The sequence below is a fragment of the Rhipicephalus microplus genome, unplaced genomic scaffold (assembly GCF_043290135.1).
Source record: "Rhipicephalus microplus isolate Deutch F79 unplaced genomic scaffold, USDA_Rmic scaffold_12, whole genome shotgun sequence".
Taxonomy (NCBI): Eukaryota; Metazoa; Arthropoda; class Arachnida; order Ixodida; family Ixodidae; genus Rhipicephalus; species Rhipicephalus microplus.
The window spans coordinates 23,357,762-23,377,755 of NW_027464585.1; the positions used below are offsets into that span (position 1 = coordinate 23,357,762).

Here is a 19,994-nt window from a genome sequence, read left to right on the forward strand (position 1 = left end):
GTCTTCGATTGCCGGAGGTCGTTGTCCAGGGCGTGGCCGTGGTGGCTGAGATGAGAAGCCATGCAGTCCCATCCGCCTGTAGGGGCAGTGTCGAAGAATGTGGCCGGCCTCACCGCAGTGAAAGCATAGGGGACGGTCGTCGGGAGTTCTCCAGGTGTCGCATTTTCTTTGGCTCGGGCGTCTCTCGTATGTAGGGTGGGCGGGTAAGGGCGGACGGCTACTTGGGGCTGCAGCGTACCGTCGAGGACTGGGCTCGTTTCGTCAGAGTGGCCTAGTGTTCACTGCAGCGGCGTAAGTCATTGCTTCGGCCTCTGTTCGAGTCATCGCTGATGAAGAGCCAAGCGCCTGCTGGACTTCATCACGCACTATGTCCAAGAGAGATGCTCCTTGGGGGGGCTGGGGGGTAGGAGGTAGCAATCGGCGTAGTTCTTTAACCACTTCTCGAATAGCTTCCCCGCAGATCGTTGGTGGTTAGCCCACCTCGTATCGGTTCCGAGTAGAGCGAGCTGAGCTGAAACGGGCGGTTGTATTGCCGAGTCCGGGCGTCCAGGGTCCTTTCTACGGTGTGCGCTTCTTCAGTAAATTCGGCGACTGTTTTAGGAGGGTTCCTTGTGAGACCGGCGAAAAGCGACTCCTTCGCCCCTCGCATTAGGTATCCGACCTTTTTGTCTTCGGTCATGTCTTGGTCCGCTCGCCTAAAAAGACGTTTCATTTCTTCAACGTACACGTTTAGGGTCTCATTGGGCTGTTGGGTCCTCGATTCTAGCAGCAGCTGGGCCCTTTCTTTTCGCGTGATGCTGGTGAAGGTCCTGAGCAACTCATTCTTCAGAAATTCCCAGGTGGTCAGTGTGGTCTCATGGTTTTCATACCACGTTTTGGCGGGGCCGTCCAGGGAAAAGTAAACGTATCGCAGCTTCATTTCTTCATCCCACCTGTTTATCGTAGCCACGCGCTCGAATTGGTCGAGCCATTCTTCTGGGTCTTCAGCGGCATAACCATGGAAAGTTGGGGGCACCCGCAGCTGCTGCAGCATGACAGGGGTAGGTGATTGAGGGGTGCTCATGGTGGCTGTGGAAGCGTCCTTTCGTGGTCGCGTGGGGTCCGGTAGCGGTCCCAGCTCAGGTGGCAGGTTTCGGAGGCGGCGACTGCTTCGAGTATCTGTGTCTTCAGCGTCCTCGTTCTCTGCAGAGGCTGTTTTAAGGTCGTTTTTGTGCATACCCCGCACCTCCACCAGATGTCACGTAAGAGTGAGGGTAGCCCGAAGACAGGAGACCGGGAGGTTAGTAGAAATAGAAGGAGATCCGTTTATTTGGCGGACTTGCGCCCACTAAAGGAAAACAGACGCGCCGGCTTAGCTGGTGGCGAACAGCGCGTTCAACGGCCGTCGGGGAACAGAATGTCCCACTGGAACGTAAGGCGCGTTCACCATCCGAGATACAGTCGCCGTAGCGTCTGGCGCTACGGCGACTCCTCGCGGCAATATATATGTATATATATATATGAACCCTCAAGGAAGAAAGAAAGCCGCCCGCGTTCAGCGCACACCTTGTGGTACGCCGACTCGCGCTTATCTCTCACGCGTATTTTGACCTGCAGATGGGAAGGGGGAGGGGGGGGGTTAGATTTTAAACCTCATTGTAACAAAGTAAATTTTACTGGTAAATAGACATAATGAAGTAAGTTAGTCTATTAAAAAGTCTATCGAAAAAAACGACCATAATGCTTTAAGTATACCGTTTTCTGCAGAGTTTGACACACGTTCGGCGCGGCTCTTTCAAAATTCCCCTGCCGACCTTACAGCCATGCCCCACGCGGCCGAGAGAGCCGTCCTACTCACACAGCCAGTGGAGAGGCTTAAGGAAGGGCTCAGTGGGTCACATGACCGAGAAGCGATGCTGCAGTGCAAAACGATTTCCCTCTCATGACGGAAACGACTGCGTCTTCGCTGCTACCATGGCTGCTACCCTCTGCACCGAGAAAGGAGGACTCTCCGCAACAGCTTTCTTTTTTCCTCTCCCTCCACACGCGGCCTTGAATGGAGAAGGGTCTCTACGTGCAGAGACGGAAAAGGAAGAAGCGTGGCACAGGTGCGTTGCAGATCGGCATTTGAGAGAGAGAGCAAACAATCCGCCAGTCTCCTCTTTCCTTTTTTTCTTTTCCATCTTCCCGGCGCAGCGTTGAGAGGTGCCGCGGCAAGATTGGGCATGGTGCTGAGAGCATTGTCGGAGTGCGGTATGTTCAAATTAACAGTCACAAGTGCTTGCGCGTTCGAATTACAGGGCGTTTTCGCCCATTGGAATACACATAGCTTTGACGGGACCTCAGCGTGAGTTCGAATTACCGGAAAGTTCGAATTAATGACATTCGACTGAGTTTATTTTCCGTGGCACGCATAGTGGTACATCGGGCTGTGAGGCGGTTTCCTTCTTTGCATGCTTATAGGTGAGCGCCCATCTGAGCATAGATTGCCACAAACTGTTATAATTGATATAACAAAATAATGGATATACCAAAATAATTGTGGCTCCCCTTCAACTTTATTATAACGAGGTTTGAGTGTACTACTGTCCAGGTAAAGCTGCCCGATTAAAACAAAGGCAATGGGGCGAAGCCTAACATGAAAAAAACAAGTACCAAGCGATGATGATGGCAATAGGGCTATCACCCAATTGAATAGAGCGGGCGCATAGAGAAATAATCGGGCAAGCGTTCTAATTATGATGACAGCGGCAGGTACAAAGCTGGGCACAATTTTCACAGCCGCAAGCAACTTTTTAGAATTGCTTTTTGTTACTTAGAAGTGTTGTGGAGATATAAGAGGGATAAAATTCAATACGCAATTCCAAAGCTTCTGGTATTCTAAAATACGTAGTAGTGAAATATTATTGTATTAAACCAATGGACACTCGGAGGAGGATTTTCGAAAAAGTTGTAAATGTAAAAAAAAAATACATTATTATAAAGATTGCTATATTAAGATTTTACAGTACAAATATTATCATGTGACAATGCAAACATCCAGAAAATCACTGTGACAATAAGTGACAACTCCACTGACCAGAGGAGGTGGCAGGCATGGGGAAGAAGCGCAGGTAGGCCTGCCACTCAGGTGGTTTCGCCGACAGCTGCTCGACATAGAGGCGCACCAGTGCAGAGAGGAAGGTCTCCGAACCAAGGACCCCGACACGAATTGTGCCGGGGGGCCGCGCATTGCAGTGGCAGAACTTTTGCAAACGACCTATGAGAGCCCCGAAGGCAGCGCGCAGGTCGTCACTGCCCAGGACCAGTACGGGCAGTGCAGGCAGTGGACGCGGCAGCGGCGCTTCGGCCAGAATCAGCTTCTCGGGCAGCGCAGACTCTTCGGGCGGCAGGAGGCGCGACAACTGTTCCAGCACACGCTGCACCCCGGCTGCCTGATTGAGATACGCGAGAAATAATCAACACATTACTCCCTCAGTGAGAACCAATAGACAATCATGCCAAGAAAAGTATAGGGGATGTTACTACAAGCAATTGTAATATAAATGTGAAGAAAAGTGGACAAAAAGATAACTTGCCATGGGCAAGTCTTTTTTTGAGTCTACATTACAATTACTTTTAATAATGATTGATATGTGGGGTTTAACGTCTCAAAACCACCAGAGATGCCGTAGTGGAAGGCTGTGGAAATTTCGACCACCTGGGGTTTTTTTAACGTGCCCCCAACTCTTAGTACACAAGTCTATAGCATTTTCGCCTCCATCGAAATAGCAGCCGCCGCAGCCATGATTCGATCCCGCGATTTGCGGGTCAGTAGCTGGGTACCTTAGCCACTAGACCACCATGGTGAGGCCAATTAGTTCTAATAGCATCTTCTCCAATTTCCTGAGCATGACTGTCAGTTAGATCTCATTAACATTGTGTCTAACAAACAAAAAATGAGCCTTTATATGTATACTTCATTCACTTCTTCCTCAGAGTTCTTTAAAGAAACTGTTCTGGATGTCTGTACAGATTTTAAATTAAACTAAATTTGGGGTTTACTTCGCTCATACTAGCTGGTTGATTCATACTGGGCTAGTTGGTTTTTCGTACTGATAACACACAATATAGAATAACACAGGAGGTTGGTTTTTTTTACACTGTATCATTGTCAGTGCAACTTGTTTTCTTTGTAAGTATTCCCACACATGCCTATATAATGCATTTATGTCAATAAAATTACAAGTTGGAGATCAGTGCTTGTCCAGTGCGTCCACTTCTTGTCTCAGTGTTTCTACATCTTCTACATTGTCAGTACTAGGGTTTATTTTAGGTGCCCAGACCAAAATTTTATATTCAGACAGAGTGTAATAGAGAGCTGCACCATAATTTTTATAATCTAGACTTCGTTATGATGCTCCTAAATCAAAGTGAGCAATTTTTTGCTATTTGCCCTCATCAGGTCATGGCCAGGATTCTACCAGGTTCTATCAGCATCAAATGAAACACAAGTGCTGGCAATGGTACAGTGCGTGCCATCCAACCATCACCATTCACAGGTGTGCAAATCAGGTTTGGCACCCACTAGGCACATTTATGTGGCTCATAGGTGCCATAACTGAACCATATCCACATATCTGAACTAAATGACTTTTGACAAATTATAGCATGATATACCAGGTTTGACCTCTTGGCACAGCTATGACATCAGTGCTGAACAATAAGCATAAATATCAGCCCATACAGGATTCACAAACTGCTATGAATCCTGAGGTGCGCGCTTGTTGGTAGTGATGACTGGAGGGTGTACACTTTACCTGTTCTTGCGTTTCTTTTTATGCATGTTCGCAAAGACCTACACTACAGCCACATTGTTGTTTGGCCCAAGTTCTCGACTGGAATGAACCAGGCTATATCTATTCTACATAATGTGAAGAGCCTCACCTTCAATGACTGTTCTCTTATATATTCAAAAAATACTAGCACGACAAAAACGAGGATGAGAAAGGAAAGACAGAATACAGCGCTGACTTGCCACTAAATTATTATTTTGTAAAATGAAATAAATAGCATCTGAAAACAAACAACGGTTGTGCATGCACAAGGTGACAAAAGAAAAAAATATATAAAGCCTATGTAACTGATGAAACATAAAACGTGACGCAAGCTATCCGTAAGGCATGACACTTGTGCATCTCATAGTGCTAACAAAGGCTGACTGATACAAACTTCACCTTCCAGTGACATGCAGAACATCTTCATAATCTCCTGTGAGCGCTGGTCTCTGAAAATGCAAGGTTTCCATTCTATCAAAACAACGAATAAAAATTTAATTGTCAGTTGGTGCTGTAGTTTGTCTTTTCTTTCTTGTCTTTATTTTTGTCACATTAGTACTCATTTATGAAAGCACATCAACTTGTCCAAATTTGCCATTCTAATGATACAGTTCTTTTGCCTTCTTTTTTTTTTGTCTTTATCTACAAAAATGACAACAATTAGTCTACAATACCAGCAGCACCAAAAGAAAGAAGAAGGAACTGAGAAAAAAAAAAGCTTGGACCATCTCCCTGAGGGGAACCCTGATGGGATCCAAAGCAGCAGTGTTGCGCATGGTTGGCGTCATGGGTTGAATGGCGCTAATGCGGGTGCTGCCGTGAGCGCTGGAAGATTCGTTTGAAGCGATGGCTGGCATAAATCTTGTATCTGATACTTACAAACATATTTCAATGCGTATGTTAGGTGCGCATCAAGTTTATTGCGCGTGAAACGACAAGTCGAAAGAGTAAGGAAAGGCGGTCGCGGCAGGTGTTGCAGGCGAACAGACGAGGCAGCAGCTGCAGGCGCCTCGGCGAGCGCACGACAAGCGAGGGAGAGAGTGACACCAGCGCGCACTGCGAGAAGAGCATGATGTCACCGAACAGCAGCAGTGTGACCTACTTGGCACTGCGCCAACACACGTGGCGCGTTCATACAGAAAGACTGCGTTACACAGGCTAATCAAAGAGCTGTTTCGCATCTAAAAGAGACAGGGGCAGAGAGGACGCCTATCCTGAATAGCCCAGCATCTTCCTTGGTTCCGTCAAGCGCGTCGACTGCTCCATTTTCTCACAGCTCTTCTTTGACAATGCTGGGTGATACTAGGTCCCACGACATGGCAATGCCAGAGTACCCCAGCTTTTGTACTTAATTGAAAAGGTTTTGCTTGTGTCATGTGACTCCTGGTGTGATGCAAGGACATCAGTGTAGTTAAGTTTGCCTTACAACGCCATTGGGTGGAGCTAGGCCTCCACCCTGCCCGTTTACACGGTGTGGCCAGATAGGTCATGTGACCCACTTCACGCCGGCCAGTCACTCTTCTTTACCCCCCATAAAACCACCTGCAACAAACTCAGGAGAGGGCAGTCTCCCGTCAGTTTCACCAAAGCTCAGTCTAAAAGTCGTCACTCTATGTGCCTTCCCATTGCTCAGCCTACCGCAGGTTACGGCACGCACCAGCTGCTTTTACTTAATCAATCAATCAAAGAACATTATTTGCACCAAAAAAGCAAACATTTGCGGTGAAAAAAGGTGGCCGGGAAAAAAGCTGTCCAATGACAGCTTGACAAAGCCCCAGCCACACATAGGTGGTGAAACCAAAGGGTACAGTGTTTGATCTCAAAGAATAAAAAAAAAAAGATGCTAAACACTTCAAGTATACGTTACAAAGTATAATGTGCAATTGAATACAAATATGCACCTATGTATGATAGACATAGACATATATGCAGAGTATATGAATAACGAAAGAAAAACAACTTGCTAAACACGTGTATGTTCCATTGTTACATAAAGCAAGTTTGAATAGGTACGTAAACAGCCCTCTAATTTCTTTTTTTGTGTGGAATAAAATATCTGTTCCTTGCATTTTGAAATAATTTAATGTTGTTGGGACGGCGTGTCGGATGCGTTGCGTTCCACAGTGCGTGCGTGAGAACTCAATGTGCCAAGGTGGTAGATATCAGACGTGATAAGTAACTTCTTTTTTTTTTTAAGGTTCGGGAGTTGAAGAAATGTGTCTGATTTTCCGAGTGCTGCTTTTTTATAGCAGTACAGCAATTTGAAAGTATAACGATCTGATATTTGAACGATTCGATACTGTTTGAAAAGATGGGTGGTGTGTTCTAATTAGGAAGCATTTGAAATCACTCTAACCATGTTTTTGTAACATGCTCAGTTTGGACATGTTAAGGGCTGTAGTTTTATTCCACACCAGGAAGCAGTAACTTAGATGAGAATTAAAAAGTGCATCATAAGGTAACCTTTTTATTGTAGATGGTAGTATGTGCCGATGATGGTAAATTAGTCCTACGCACTTAGCCAATTTCAATTTCAGGTTTAGGACTGAACTTGTCTTGGATCAAAGTTAGTTATGGTTTCCTTGGATAGTCTATTGTTGTGTCCATGTCACTTTTTCGAGAATGAATTCTGAGTGTCAGATTACTGTTTGCCATTTTGTTTGGTGTGATAAAGAGTGTTTGTCTTACCACATGCCCGTCTCCAGTTTCTTTCAAATCCATGCTTCACAAGCACTTCCGAGATATATACGTGACAAAGCCACCTCCTGCACACATGGCGGCCCTTTTCGCCAACCTCCCTTCCTTCCTCCACGTCCCCAGCATGCCTCCCATTCTGTGGCATTTTTTGAGAAAAGATTTTAAGGTTTATCAGAAGTGGTCGGCTGAAGTGGCTGGGAGAATAGGTGACGTCCGTCAGCACTTCTTGGTGCATTCAGCATCAATGGACAATGCAAAAAATACATCACAGCACAGGAGCAGCTTAAAGCGTAAGGTGTTCAAAATAGTACGCACAACGCCAGTAAACCGACGGTGTCAGGCTTTGGCATAGTATCGACTGATGCGGCGGCGATAACGATAAAGTACGGCACGTTGCTCGAATTTAAGTACGAGCTTTTTGCCGAGACGGCAAAGGTGTTAGCAGAGCGGCACCTCTACGAAATCGCAAACAACTGCAAGGCACAACATTTCTCAACTTCATCATCGCGTTGAAGGAAGAGGCGGTGTCATTGAAGTTTGGACTTACCTATGATGGCTAAATACGTGACCAAATCAAGTTGCTATTTTAATGGGCAGACCAATGCTACAAAAAGGGCAAGAAGTTGCATGGGGCTGGAAGGTGCTATGAAAAGTGCATACAGCGTTCAAAGAAAATGAGAGGCTACTTGGCTCGCACTACATAAATATTGCTGTATTGGTTTTGAGACATGGAAGGAGTGGGTACATGTTTTAGTAAAGAGAAAGAACAACAAAAAAGAAACCCTATGATTATATAATCAAGAAGAAATGATATGCTTACATAGCTTTGCAACAAAACTTCTCATTAGCTGCAAGTACACGTATTCCTAGGAACACAGAAAAAGAACAACCGCCAAGACAATGCAAGAACAGCTTAAAGCTAGATGGAGTTATGAAGTTTCTCAGCGAACTCCTCATGAGTCGATGCATGAAACGAAGCATCCAAATTGTTCTAGATTTCTACAGTGAATGGAAGAAATGAAAATTTAAAACTGTCAAAATGTGTCCTGTAAGAAATAATGTTTAGTCAATGGGTGTGCTTAGTGACACGTGTATTAGCGGGCTGCATTATGCCACACGTCAGGTGAGGAGACCATACAGTTGAAGCATATTTTAGAATCAAATGAACAAGTGATTCGGGAGCAGTCAGCTTACATTCTAACGTTGCATTTTTAAAGTTCGCTTTATGTAACCAAATTATCCAAGTGCTTTAGCAGAGATATGGTTGATATGGGCATGCCATTTTAAGTTATGTGAAAAAATGACACCCACATATTTAATGTCACTAACTTGGGACAACTTAGTGATTTCACTCAACATTGGTATCGTAAGAGCAACTCAGTGACTTCTTTTTGTCAGCGAAAGTCATGGTGACTGTCTTGGTAAAATTGATTGTCACTTGTAGAAGATACCTTGTTTAATGCTTGCTGGTTACTACTGTCAGAAACAGTGCAGTAAAGGACACAGTTATCTCCACATAGGCATAATTTAGCATTGGTGTTATTAATGATAACACAAACTACAACATTAATTAAAACTAAAAATAACAGAGACCCCAGCACTGGACCCTGAGACACTTCAGATGTGACTGTTACCGATGAAGAATGTGTGTAATTAAAAGTAACAAATCAAAATCTTAAGAGTAAATAGTCAGTGATGCAGTCTATCGATTTGGACCCTTTTGATACTGCTCCAAGTTTACATAGAAGCTTTTCATGACCGACCATGTCAAAAGTTTTCGAGTGGTCTATTAAAATGGTGTCTAGCTGATCATGACTATTGAGTGCAGAAGCTATGTCGTGAATGAACTCAATGAGTTGCGTGACGGTGAAAAAAACAGAGTGAAAGCCGTGCTGGCTATGTGAGAGAAGATTGTGGAATGTTATTTTTGGTACAATATGTTTGTGAATAATGAGTTTAAAAAGCTTACAGCAAGTCGAAATAAGAGATATTGGTCCATAATTTACTATAAGCTGCTTATCCCCAAATTATATATATTAAAGCGATGCTGGCAATTTTTAAAGCTCTGGGAACAGTTGCGGTCTCCAGAGATTTATTGAATATCATTGTAAAATAGCAATTTTATTCTGAGCATCTCTTCAAGAACATGTTGGGTATGGCATCAGGTCCTGCGTTTTTAGCCGTATCAATTTTTAGCAACAGGTTATGAATCCCAGTGTGAGTTACCTCGAGATCCGGCAAAGCGTGTTTCAAACTATGTCTAAAAGGAAAACGAGAACTATCATCTTTGCGTAAGACAAAGTGAAAGTATAAGTTGAAGCCTTCAGGAATGGCGACAGGATCAGTGCAAGTTCGATCGTTGATAATGAATGCTATAGAGTCATCAGAAAAGGAAAGTATTGATTTTCAAAATTTTGATGGGTTTGCCTTCATGAACATTGTTAGCGCCCTGTTGTAACAAAAGTATTTCGATTCTGTCATTTTCGTCCTTAGCTCTGACTTTAGTGAAAAAAGGAATGGATAGAGACGGTTACGTTTACGTGAGAGCTTAAAGGGGTTGTGAAATGAAAATTGAAGCTTCCGGGTTTCAATTTTCCCTGATTTAATAGTAATTAGACATACCAATTCCTAAATAATTTGGCACAATATCAGTTCTGTAATTAATGACGACCGTAAGAAGTTGCAGTTTTTTGGGGATCGCTAGCGACCATGTGCGACTATCGGCCGCTATAGGCACTAATATGCGACATCAATGAAACGTCACATTGAGAAAAGTTAAAAACACAGCGCTAGCTTTATATTGCTCCAAAGTAATAATATATAGAAACCTAGAAAAGAAAAAAATAATACAGCAATTTTTGCGCTTTGAGTTGTATGCTGTGCAATTAAAATGATTGATGTATCGAGCAAGCATCCAACTTGCTGAATGCAGCCGCGCGGCAACTGCACCGGTCTGGCAGCCACAGGGCAGCGGGGGAGCGTGACAAGGGGTGCTACTGGTGGGCGCCCATCATAAGCTCATAAGCTTTTTTTTTTCTCACCGCTTCGATAGCGCTGATCGCCCCAGTATTTGTGCATATCGTCGGCGGCGGCATGCAAAATGTTGAATGAACTGTTTGTAATGGTAAATAACTGATGATTGATTAAATTGATGCTTGAAGTGTGGTACTTCTACAAAGCAATATCCGTTTCAGAACTACCAATGAGATATTGAGCCGTGATAGAAGGCCATTTCGCAGGTAAACAAACAGTGGCCCCGGCCGTATCGGTGAACCGGCCAGCTTCGTTCCTACCTTTGCTCTTTAGATCGAGGCCGTCGACAAAACTAGTTGCACGGGTAAAGCATTATATATAAGTGTACAAGTTTTTATCGTGTTGGCAAAAAGAAGTGCTCGACAATGAACTCACTTTGGAAAGTGAGCGGCGCGACCAAAAATGTCGGCCTAGCTAGGCCTACGCTCGGAGTTGAGAATGAATGTGGGCTGTGGCGATGTTTGTCACTCGCAAAGGCATAGCTTTGTTAGCAATGTTATTCGGCAACAAACCATGACTGTGTGAGGTTGCTTATTTTGTAAGAGGATACGATGTCTTTTGAGTGTGCAAGCTGAGATGCCGTGCGTCGGTGGAGCCTGAGCGCTGATGGCTCGTTCACCCCATGTGTCGTGAATCATCGTACGCCGCCTGCAGGGTCGCACGCCGGATCAGACACTGAATTGCACTGTGTGTCCAGCCTTTAGTCCTCGCTACGTCAACCGTGTGTGTCGTAAGACAGTGCCGCACGTACAACTTGTCAAGTGCAAACAACGCTCGTTCTCACAAGTTGTCCAGCTTCGAGCTATCAACCACGATGTCCCCCGATAGTACGGGCATAGAGAGTGGAAACTCGTGGCAGGGGCTTTCGCAACTGAAGGTTCTGCCACGTGGTCTCGATACGAGTGCTTGCAGGGCGCAGGCTTCATCGCCACCGTCACCGCTGCCGCTGCCTTGTTCTTGAGCCGACTCCCCTCAAGCAGATGACGCTGTAGTTCGGGAAAGTCGAATGGTGGTGACGGCGCCAAACACTATGATGCTATGAACCACGGTGAACTAATGCTCAAAAACGTCGGTGCGTCGCCATGTTTTGTCGACGACAGAGAGACTTGATTAGTTGTCTTAAAGTGACGTCAGCTGCACAGTTGACGGGAACGTGAGCTGGGAAACCGAAATCGCGCTTTTTTATGTATTCATTGAGCACAGACAATCAAACGAGTCGAGGTATAGTGTTGAATTGACTGTCAAGATTCTGAAAACACACCTTGTTTAAAATTTTTTGAGAACATATCATGACCCTTTAATGCACCGTGTAAGATTAATTATGTCACATGCCAAGGATGCTTCAGGTTACGTTTTACACATCTTAAGGGACGAACTGTGTCACAAACATGCACATGAAATTATAAAACGTCTGACAATGCATCAAGATTGCATGATTCACTGTTTGAAAGTTACTGAACGAGGATTCTAACAATTCTACAATTGCACAATTGTTAGCATGAGTGAAATCAGTAACGGTGTAGAACTTCGGCTTACAAGGTTTATTTATGGGTCACATTTAGTTGCAGCAGCACACCTTTGTGATACGATAAACCATCTATAATGTCACACTCAAAGCCACATTGCAGCAGTTCTTCGTTAATGAACACAAGGTCGAAAACAGAGATATCTCTGGTTGGACGTTAAGCCACTTGCATTAGGTCAAAAGAAAAAGTCATGTTAATCAGGGAGTCACACATTGCCTTTTCACAGCCTGTTGAAGTTAGCAAGTCCCAATCAACACAAGCAGCATTGTATAACTACTACTTCAGTTGCGAGCTATGTACTCTGTAATATGCGACGATACATTTTCATAACAAGGTGGACGATAAACAGCACCAATCACCATCACAAAACCAGAAAGTCTTATGCGATACCAAACAGACTCAGTATTTGGACGTTCAGGCAGCCCTGAAAATTTGATGCCTTTCCTAATAAAATTAGCAACAACACCATCTTTGCTGAATTGTCTGTCATTTCTTACGACCTAATAAGCCGGCGGCAAGAATTGGGAATCTGATATTGCGTTGTTTAGCCATGTTTCAAAACAGAAATAACTGAGGGGTGGTGACACTCTGCTAGTCAATTAAAATCCTGAACCTTGTCAAGCAGACTGTGAGCATTCATGTTCAAAAGGGTTAGTTATTGTTCAATATTGAGTTGCTCTGTGCCCCTTATTCAGGCACGGGGTGTCTGAATAAGTGTTTTGTGAACGCTGTCGAGTATCAAGGGATCACATTGTAATCTGTATATAGATGCTCATTTACGGTTACCGACTGAATGATCCCTTAAGTTTTTGCAGATTTGCCGTATGCATGCAGAAAAATCTTCGTTAATTTATATGGTGGTTCTTCTCAGCTATCTAATGTTCTCGAGAACTTCAAGCTTAGTTCTGAAATCCACCAACTTAAGGGGGCAGACTGGTCTTAGACATTTTTTTTGTTTATTTCTTCAGTGGTCTTGATCAAACTGCAAAGGATTTCGCAGTTTTTTCTGCTGATTTCAAATATTTAGTTATTTTTCCTGTAACTCATCTTGTTCCTTAAGATAACTTAAGTTCACCCCCTATTGTTTAAGGCTGCCATAGAAAAAAAAGCTCTAAATTAAAATTTATATTTAAAATATGCCAACATTGATTGATATGTGGGGTTTAACATCCCAAAACCACCATATGATTATAAGAGACGCCGTAGTGGAGGGCTCCGGAGATTTCGACCACCTGGGGTTCTTTAACGTGCGCCCAAATCTGAGCACACGAGCCTACACCATTTCCGCCTCCATCAGAAATGCAGCCGCCGCAGCCGGGATTCGAACCCGCGACCTGCGGGTCAGCAGCGGAGTACCTTAGCCACTAGACCACCGCGGCGGGGAATATGCCAACATAGACTAATGACTATAGAGTGAAATTATGCAAGAGTTTTTTGTTTTTAGGCCTTTCTTGGATATTTTACAGCAAAATGAGCTATCCATTTTCAAAAGCAGTTGGAATTGAGTAACAATTTTGATGAGTAATTAATTAAAAAGGCTTGTGCTCTAAATTCTGCTCCCATACTTGCATTCTACACACATACAGGTTTCCATTGCAAAAAGAATTATTGTTGTAGCTGCAGAGATATTGAGGCCTCAAAACTGAACAGTCGTAAATTTACTTTTTTGAGAAAAATGAAAAAAACTGAAGACACACAGCTTCTTCAAAAAGCAAGAATCATGGTGCGCATGTTTTGCAATCCTCATAAAGGTTCTTGTAAATTCGTAGCATAGCTTCAAACACAGGTGCTGGCAAATTATAAAGAATACTTGAAGTCGGTTCCCCATTTTTTGCAGGTTCTGCATTTTAACAGCACTGAGAATCTGGACAGTTAGAATGACATTACAAAAAAATTACCTATTCCTGGTGTGTGAAAATTTTCAAAAAATATAGAAAAATACTTGAAGAAACCAAATATAAATCAGTTTCAAAAAATCCATTTTTTTTGTCACTTTTTGGTACCAAAGACCAGTCTGCCCCCTTAAAGATTACAGGGCACCTTTTTCAACTTCCTCGTGTATCGAGTCTGTGGCAGCATTCAATGTCATCATCGCATTGAATTGCAACCTTGCAGGATAGCATGTTTGTCACAGAAGCCAGCAACGTTTCGGAAGTTTTATTGGTTGGTTCATTCAAGCCATAAATGATAAGTCATTCCTGCGGGATAGATTTTCAAGGTGATCATTCTGCGATCGTTTGTCAACTGTACCTTTGAGATTTGCAACCGCTACTTCTAGTTCGTAAACAAATTAAAGGGCGCTACGGTTACGACGGCAGCATCTAACACGTTGCAGCGGTGCAAGATGGTGGGCAAGTAGCTTCGTCGGCGCTGAGTTCGAATCAGCTGACCGGTCGCATCCAAGACTGCTGCACGGGCTCGTCAGCACGTATAGTAGAAGACTGATTTGCTGCCCGCAGGTACAAAAGCTTGCACCCAAGCCTCAAGTAGGTCTCTGTGTTCGCTGTGGCAAGTTGGGACATTTGGGGACTTCAAGAAAATGTCCAGCAAAGAAGAAGAAATGCCGTTTTTTGCAATATCAAAGGGCATTTCATGGTAGTTGGTTGTAAAGAACAAGCAGCTGTCCATGAGTTCACCCAGTTCAAGACATAAACTCCCATGCTGCCACAGCTCTTTTCATGCAAGTTGCGTCAACAAGCCCGAAGGTCTTGCGTATACCTGTCGTCATTCAAGTACACATTCACATGTCGCTGTTGGTAGGGACTGGAGCCACGGCATCAATATTGACGGATTTCAATAGGCTCTCTGCTAGGCAATGGCGTGCAAAGTGTTTTATTGCGTTAGGAAATGAATGTATAGACACTCGACGGGTTTTTGTCACCGCTGCCATGTTCTGCATAAACCTCAAGTTGGTAACGTCCCCCGCACACCATATGTTTTTCCCGCAGGTAAGATCGCGCGAGCGGGGGCGATAAGCGTTGCTGAGAGATTCGATGAGACGAGGCGGCCGAACTTCTTCGCTCCAACGGCGCATGCAATAGCATCCCGCCACGTGTGTAGGGGGGGGGGGGGGGGAAGGGAGGGCGAGATTCACTTGAGCAGCAGCTGTGAACTTTGATTTCAAGGGCGTTGTCTCGATCACTGGCATGCGCGCAATCTAGGCAAGCATAAGCGCACGGCTCATAGCTCCGTTCATGTGTTGCGCTCTGGACAGGAACAAATTGAGTGCCAACAGCGTTTCTCTCTGGAGTGGCGATGCTTTTCGACTTATATCAGCATTTTGTAGAGTTACGTAATATCGGATCCGAAACAGCTGTCAGCCTTACTTTGAAATGTCCCAGGGTCATGACATTGACGAAAGCAGTAGTCACTATTTTTATGAGTAAACTTATTTGGATGAACCTATACCTAAAAACCAAGTGTCACTCCGGAAGCAATACACGCAAACAGCAAACACAGAGCATCGGCTGTCAATAATCTGCCAAGCAAAGAGGCGTGTCATGATGCCATCAATGATTCCAACTTATCGCTAAAGGCCACCTATAATGAGCTTGTAATCTCACTGGAAAGTTCTAAGATTATCTACATTGTTCCCAGTCATTCAGGCGCGGTTTGCGCAAGGCAGTGCTACACATATAATAGTGTAATAACAAAAATAGAAAGAAATGAGCGAGTGCGGCATTACTTTTACAACAATACAACAAGAGATATCAATGCGACTGCATCATTTGTGATTCCAATGCATGTTGCTAGGCCGATGATAGGACTTGGCTAAACTTGGCGTCGCACGTTCCGTTTAGGCACAGCTTGCCACAGCGGGTCAGATTGGCACAGAATGACGCAGTTGGCACAGCACTTCCTCCCTTGCCGACACCAAATTTGGAAACTCGAGATGCTTGTGTCATTTGAAAGTTCTGCATGCGAGGGCACTTCTCAACGATTATTAGTGACGAGCGTTGCATATAAAACATATTATTTTGGTTTTAAAGTTAGGGTCAAGCCCATCTGAGTATTTCGGTTCAATTAACACTTTCTGTGCTTTGTCGCAGACAGGGGCCCACCCGTGACATTCAATGCCTCGACTGACACCCGGCGAGGACTAATGTTTGTCACTCTTCTGGCTCTCTTATTAGCTGCTCTGAAAATGGCTTTTATTAGGCTTGTGTGAATATTCCAATGCTTTGAATATTCGAATGAACAGTATAATATTCGAATTCGCTTTGATTCGATTCGAATTTAAGTTATAGAATATTTCGAAATATTCGACATGAACGAATGAGTGTATCCTAAATCGCACGTAATCACCTGTAAAAGTGTTTTCACTACAGTATAGTGGTGCTAAACCCTGAAAGCACCTATCCAGAAAAAATCTGCTTTGCCGTGAAGCCCCACTCCAAATTTATATGGGCCCTGCAACACTTCTTCAGCATGACCAGCATTCGCTGCCGATTGGTAGTCAAGGCTACTGAGAACACGCGAGCTAAATATTATAGCGCAGCAGGCGACCTATACTTCACAACAAATTCTCAATGTAGGATAAAAATTGCACTCTTTTCTTGGCAAATGATGCCGCAATGTCAAAAATCGCACTAGTCACAGTCATTGTACCAGCCATTGACTGATTCGAGCATGGGGCGCTCAGTCGTTACTAAGGCCACCGCGGGTGGCGGTGACATGTCCATGCGTACATGCGCGATCGCACTGAAAATCCGTGTATTCAAAGAAGATAAAAAGAAAAAAAGAGTGCTCAAGGTCACAACACGCACGTGGCATATTTTCTTCCCTTATGTGTGCCATCTGTCCCGGCTTTGCTTCAAATGCTTTTGTCAGGACTTGAAGAAAGAATGCCATTGCAGCATGTGGCAAATCTTTGCGACTCCACTCATACTGAACAGATTCTAATAATTTTTGCGGCCGTTAATTCATAAAGCAATAAGCTTCTCTAGTAAATCCATTCCATGGCTACTTGGAAAACTGTTCTTGCAGGGTCCCTTTGAATGAACATATTATCCACAAATGAATTTATTGTTTTCTAAGCTTAAAAGGTTGTTTTGCCAGCTTATACACTAACTGCAATGAATAATGTTGCATATTTTACAGGTTATCACTTACATCCTACTGAAAGTCAAATTCTGCTACTTCTCAAAGTTATTTCGAATTCCTTTGAATGGAAAAAAATAAAGAAAGCTCGCGCATAGAGGCCATGTTTAAAGAAAAAGTATTGTGCATGTTGGTTAGGTCATAATAAATATGCCTATTTTTCTTTATATGTGATATAGTCTATTCGAATTCGATTTGGAATAATTTGATAAAAATAACTGTTCGCTTCGACTTCGCTTCAAACCTAGAATTCTTTATTTGCACAAGCCTAGGTTTTAGTGCTTACATTAGGAATTATTTTCTTTTTTTTTTTTTTCTAAGGAGGACAAGCTGAAAGCACCCATATCGCCTCATTGTTCACCGCTTATTTGAGAACAGCGGCTTCAGCGTCACCGAAGCTTGAACGCGCGTAGCCTGAGGCGCTGTCCCGCTGTAGAGCACTAGTTCATACAGTATTTAGACATGCTTTTCGAACTGACAAGAAGTTGTTCTTAATTACCAATGCTAGCATTAATTATACGATGTGCTAGAGCATTCACGATTCATTTTCCGACTCACCAGACGCAAAGCTAAAAATTAGCATAAAAAAGTCGCAAACACAACTTTCTTAAAGTTTGCCTCAAATATGACTGGGTGGAGCTAAGCCTCCATCATGCCCGTTTAAACGGCATGGCCACGTAGGTCATGTGACCCATGTAACGCCGGCCAATCACCCTTCAACAAAGAACGATTCAAGCACATGTCCAATCACCCTTTTTCCCCCTCCTTATAAACACCGTAACAAACGTTTGAGAAAGCACTCTCCTGTCAGTTTCGCCAAAGCTTCATCTATCTACGTGTTGTCACTCTATATTCCATCCCGACATTCAGCCTCTCCGCCAGCCTGCCTCACGTTATGCTGTGCTCCTACCCCTAACAACAGTATTCTTCGACGGAAGGAAACTTGTATACCGTAGCAAGTACGCACTGTGATGATTTTTCCTGTTCCGATTGTCACATGTTGAATCACTTAGTACTGAAGTGCTCGGGGGCAGCATAGTTTCCATTTTCATTGACAAACATTATAATGTCGAGCTTGAATTATAGCGGCCTATTGCAAGGGAACTGTAAAAAATTGATGGACAAATGGCACAGCCACACAGAACGCAAACAAAGGGTGCGACAGGCCCTCACACGCCTCTGATGCAGAAAATTGTTTGTGCTGTGATATGAGCGTGCACTCTCATGGTAGAAAAGAAGGGGAGATGGGGGAGTCAGCAAGTTTAGGTAAAGAACGGTATTCTGGGTACCGTAGTCTGGGGGCAGTCCTCAAGAGAAGAAACTTTCCATTCGCAGCTTGTTTTATGTACGAGTCTGCTGGCCTGCTCGGCGAAGCGTGTTCATAACTCCATAGTCTCTCCCTGTGCGCATCGGTGGGTTGGCATCGGCGGTTTGGGTAGTGCAACATTTGAGAAAATATTTGTTCTTTTTTTTTGTAAATCTGGCTGAAATATTAGGGATGCGCAAATTATGTGAGGGTGCAAGTTTGCGTGTAAATGTGGTACTCAAATGTACCACAAGTTTTTTTTATTTTTCCAGATATTGGCTACCTGAAGTCGAACCTTGCATTACAACCAAACACTAAAATTCAAGTTCTCTAAAAGGTGCAATGATACACACTTTTATTCTTGTTCTACCCTTTTTCACCTCAAAAGTTGCCCCAAGCATCACAATTGTGGTCGTGCTACAACCGGGTACATGAAGACGTTAATAATGAAGGAAGCAAAGTGTTCTTAGAATGAAAAACAAATGCTTACATCTTCCCGGGGTGTTGGCGGTGGCGGCACTGCCTCTTGGGCAAGTGGGCTCTCCTCATCTGTGTCCTATTAGGCGAGACGGGCTCGGTGAAAAAAGGGCCCCAACTTTCAAAAGAGTACGATCAGCTCTACTTACCTGTATACTGTCAGAGTCCTGACCCTGTGTGAAAAAGAAGCAGCTGATGAGAAGAACAGGACACCAGAGTTCTATCATAAGAGTTGTGAAACTCCCCACAGGCTCCATGTATCAAAATTCAGATACGCCACTAGCCTATATTGTGAAGGTCTGCTTTTTGTGGCAACACTGACTAAACAAGGTAATAAACGGCACTTTTGTGTATTCCAGTGTCTTAAGCACACGATTATTGCTCCATTGATGAAGTTAACAGTGTTCTTATGTTTGTGGCTTCCATATTGCAGATGATACTGCATCTAACTTATTGTCTTACTCTGAAAGCACTTTTCATAACTTTTGCAAAGGCATATTGCACAGAAACTACGAAGAATGCAGCGAGTGGTACTATGGGGTGCGTTTTATGTCACCACCCTTAGGTGATGCATTAGTTTGCAATCCTCCGCAGGTTCATTCACGCACATGTCCAGGTGTCGAAATGGAGTTGCACAACCGATATGATTGAAGGATCCACAAAAACACTTCAGGTTAGCACACTTGCACGGCAAGTGACGGCACATCGAGTCACGCGAGTTTTCACAAACAGTGCCTTTTGCTCACCCTCGAGTCGTCGGCGAGCGGCACTAATGTGGCCGAGGAGAAAAAAGGCCTGAGGCTAGGCTTGGGCGTTGACGAGCACAGGCTCAGGTCGTCCTCACCACCCCCACTGTCTTCCTCTGAGAGCCCCAGCTCATCCAGGAGCAGCTCCTGCAGGCCAGGCTTTTCCAGCAGTTCCTGCTCCAGTCCCGGATCCGTGCCGAATGCCTAAAAAGATAGAAAATGCACAGTGGCAAACAGAACACACTGTCGTTCTGGTCAAGTGAATGAGCACACAGTGCACAGAGTGCAGGCAAATCTACAGTGCCACTAACAT

General features: G+C 44.1%; 1 protein-coding gene across 3 annotated transcripts in view; it reads right to left on the reverse strand.

The window, feature by feature from the left end:
- The window catches only part of KrT95D (phosphofurin acidic cluster sorting protein KrT95D), a 296,804-nt gene that overhangs the window by 130,955 nt on the left and 145,855 nt on the right, over positions 1-19,994 (reverse strand). For all 3 annotated transcript variants that reach the window (XM_075882410.1, XM_037418020.2, XM_037418021.2), the window contains 4 exons: positions 19,682-19,885; positions 19,085-19,108; positions 18,949-19,014; positions 3,059-3,413 (listed from right to left, as the gene is read on the reverse strand). In XM_075882410.1, the coding sequence (XP_075738525.1) occupies positions 3,059-3,413; positions 18,949-19,014; positions 19,085-19,108; positions 19,682-19,885 (649 nt within the window). The remainder of the gene's footprint in view (positions 1-3,058; positions 3,414-18,948; positions 19,015-19,084; positions 19,109-19,681; positions 19,886-19,994) is intronic.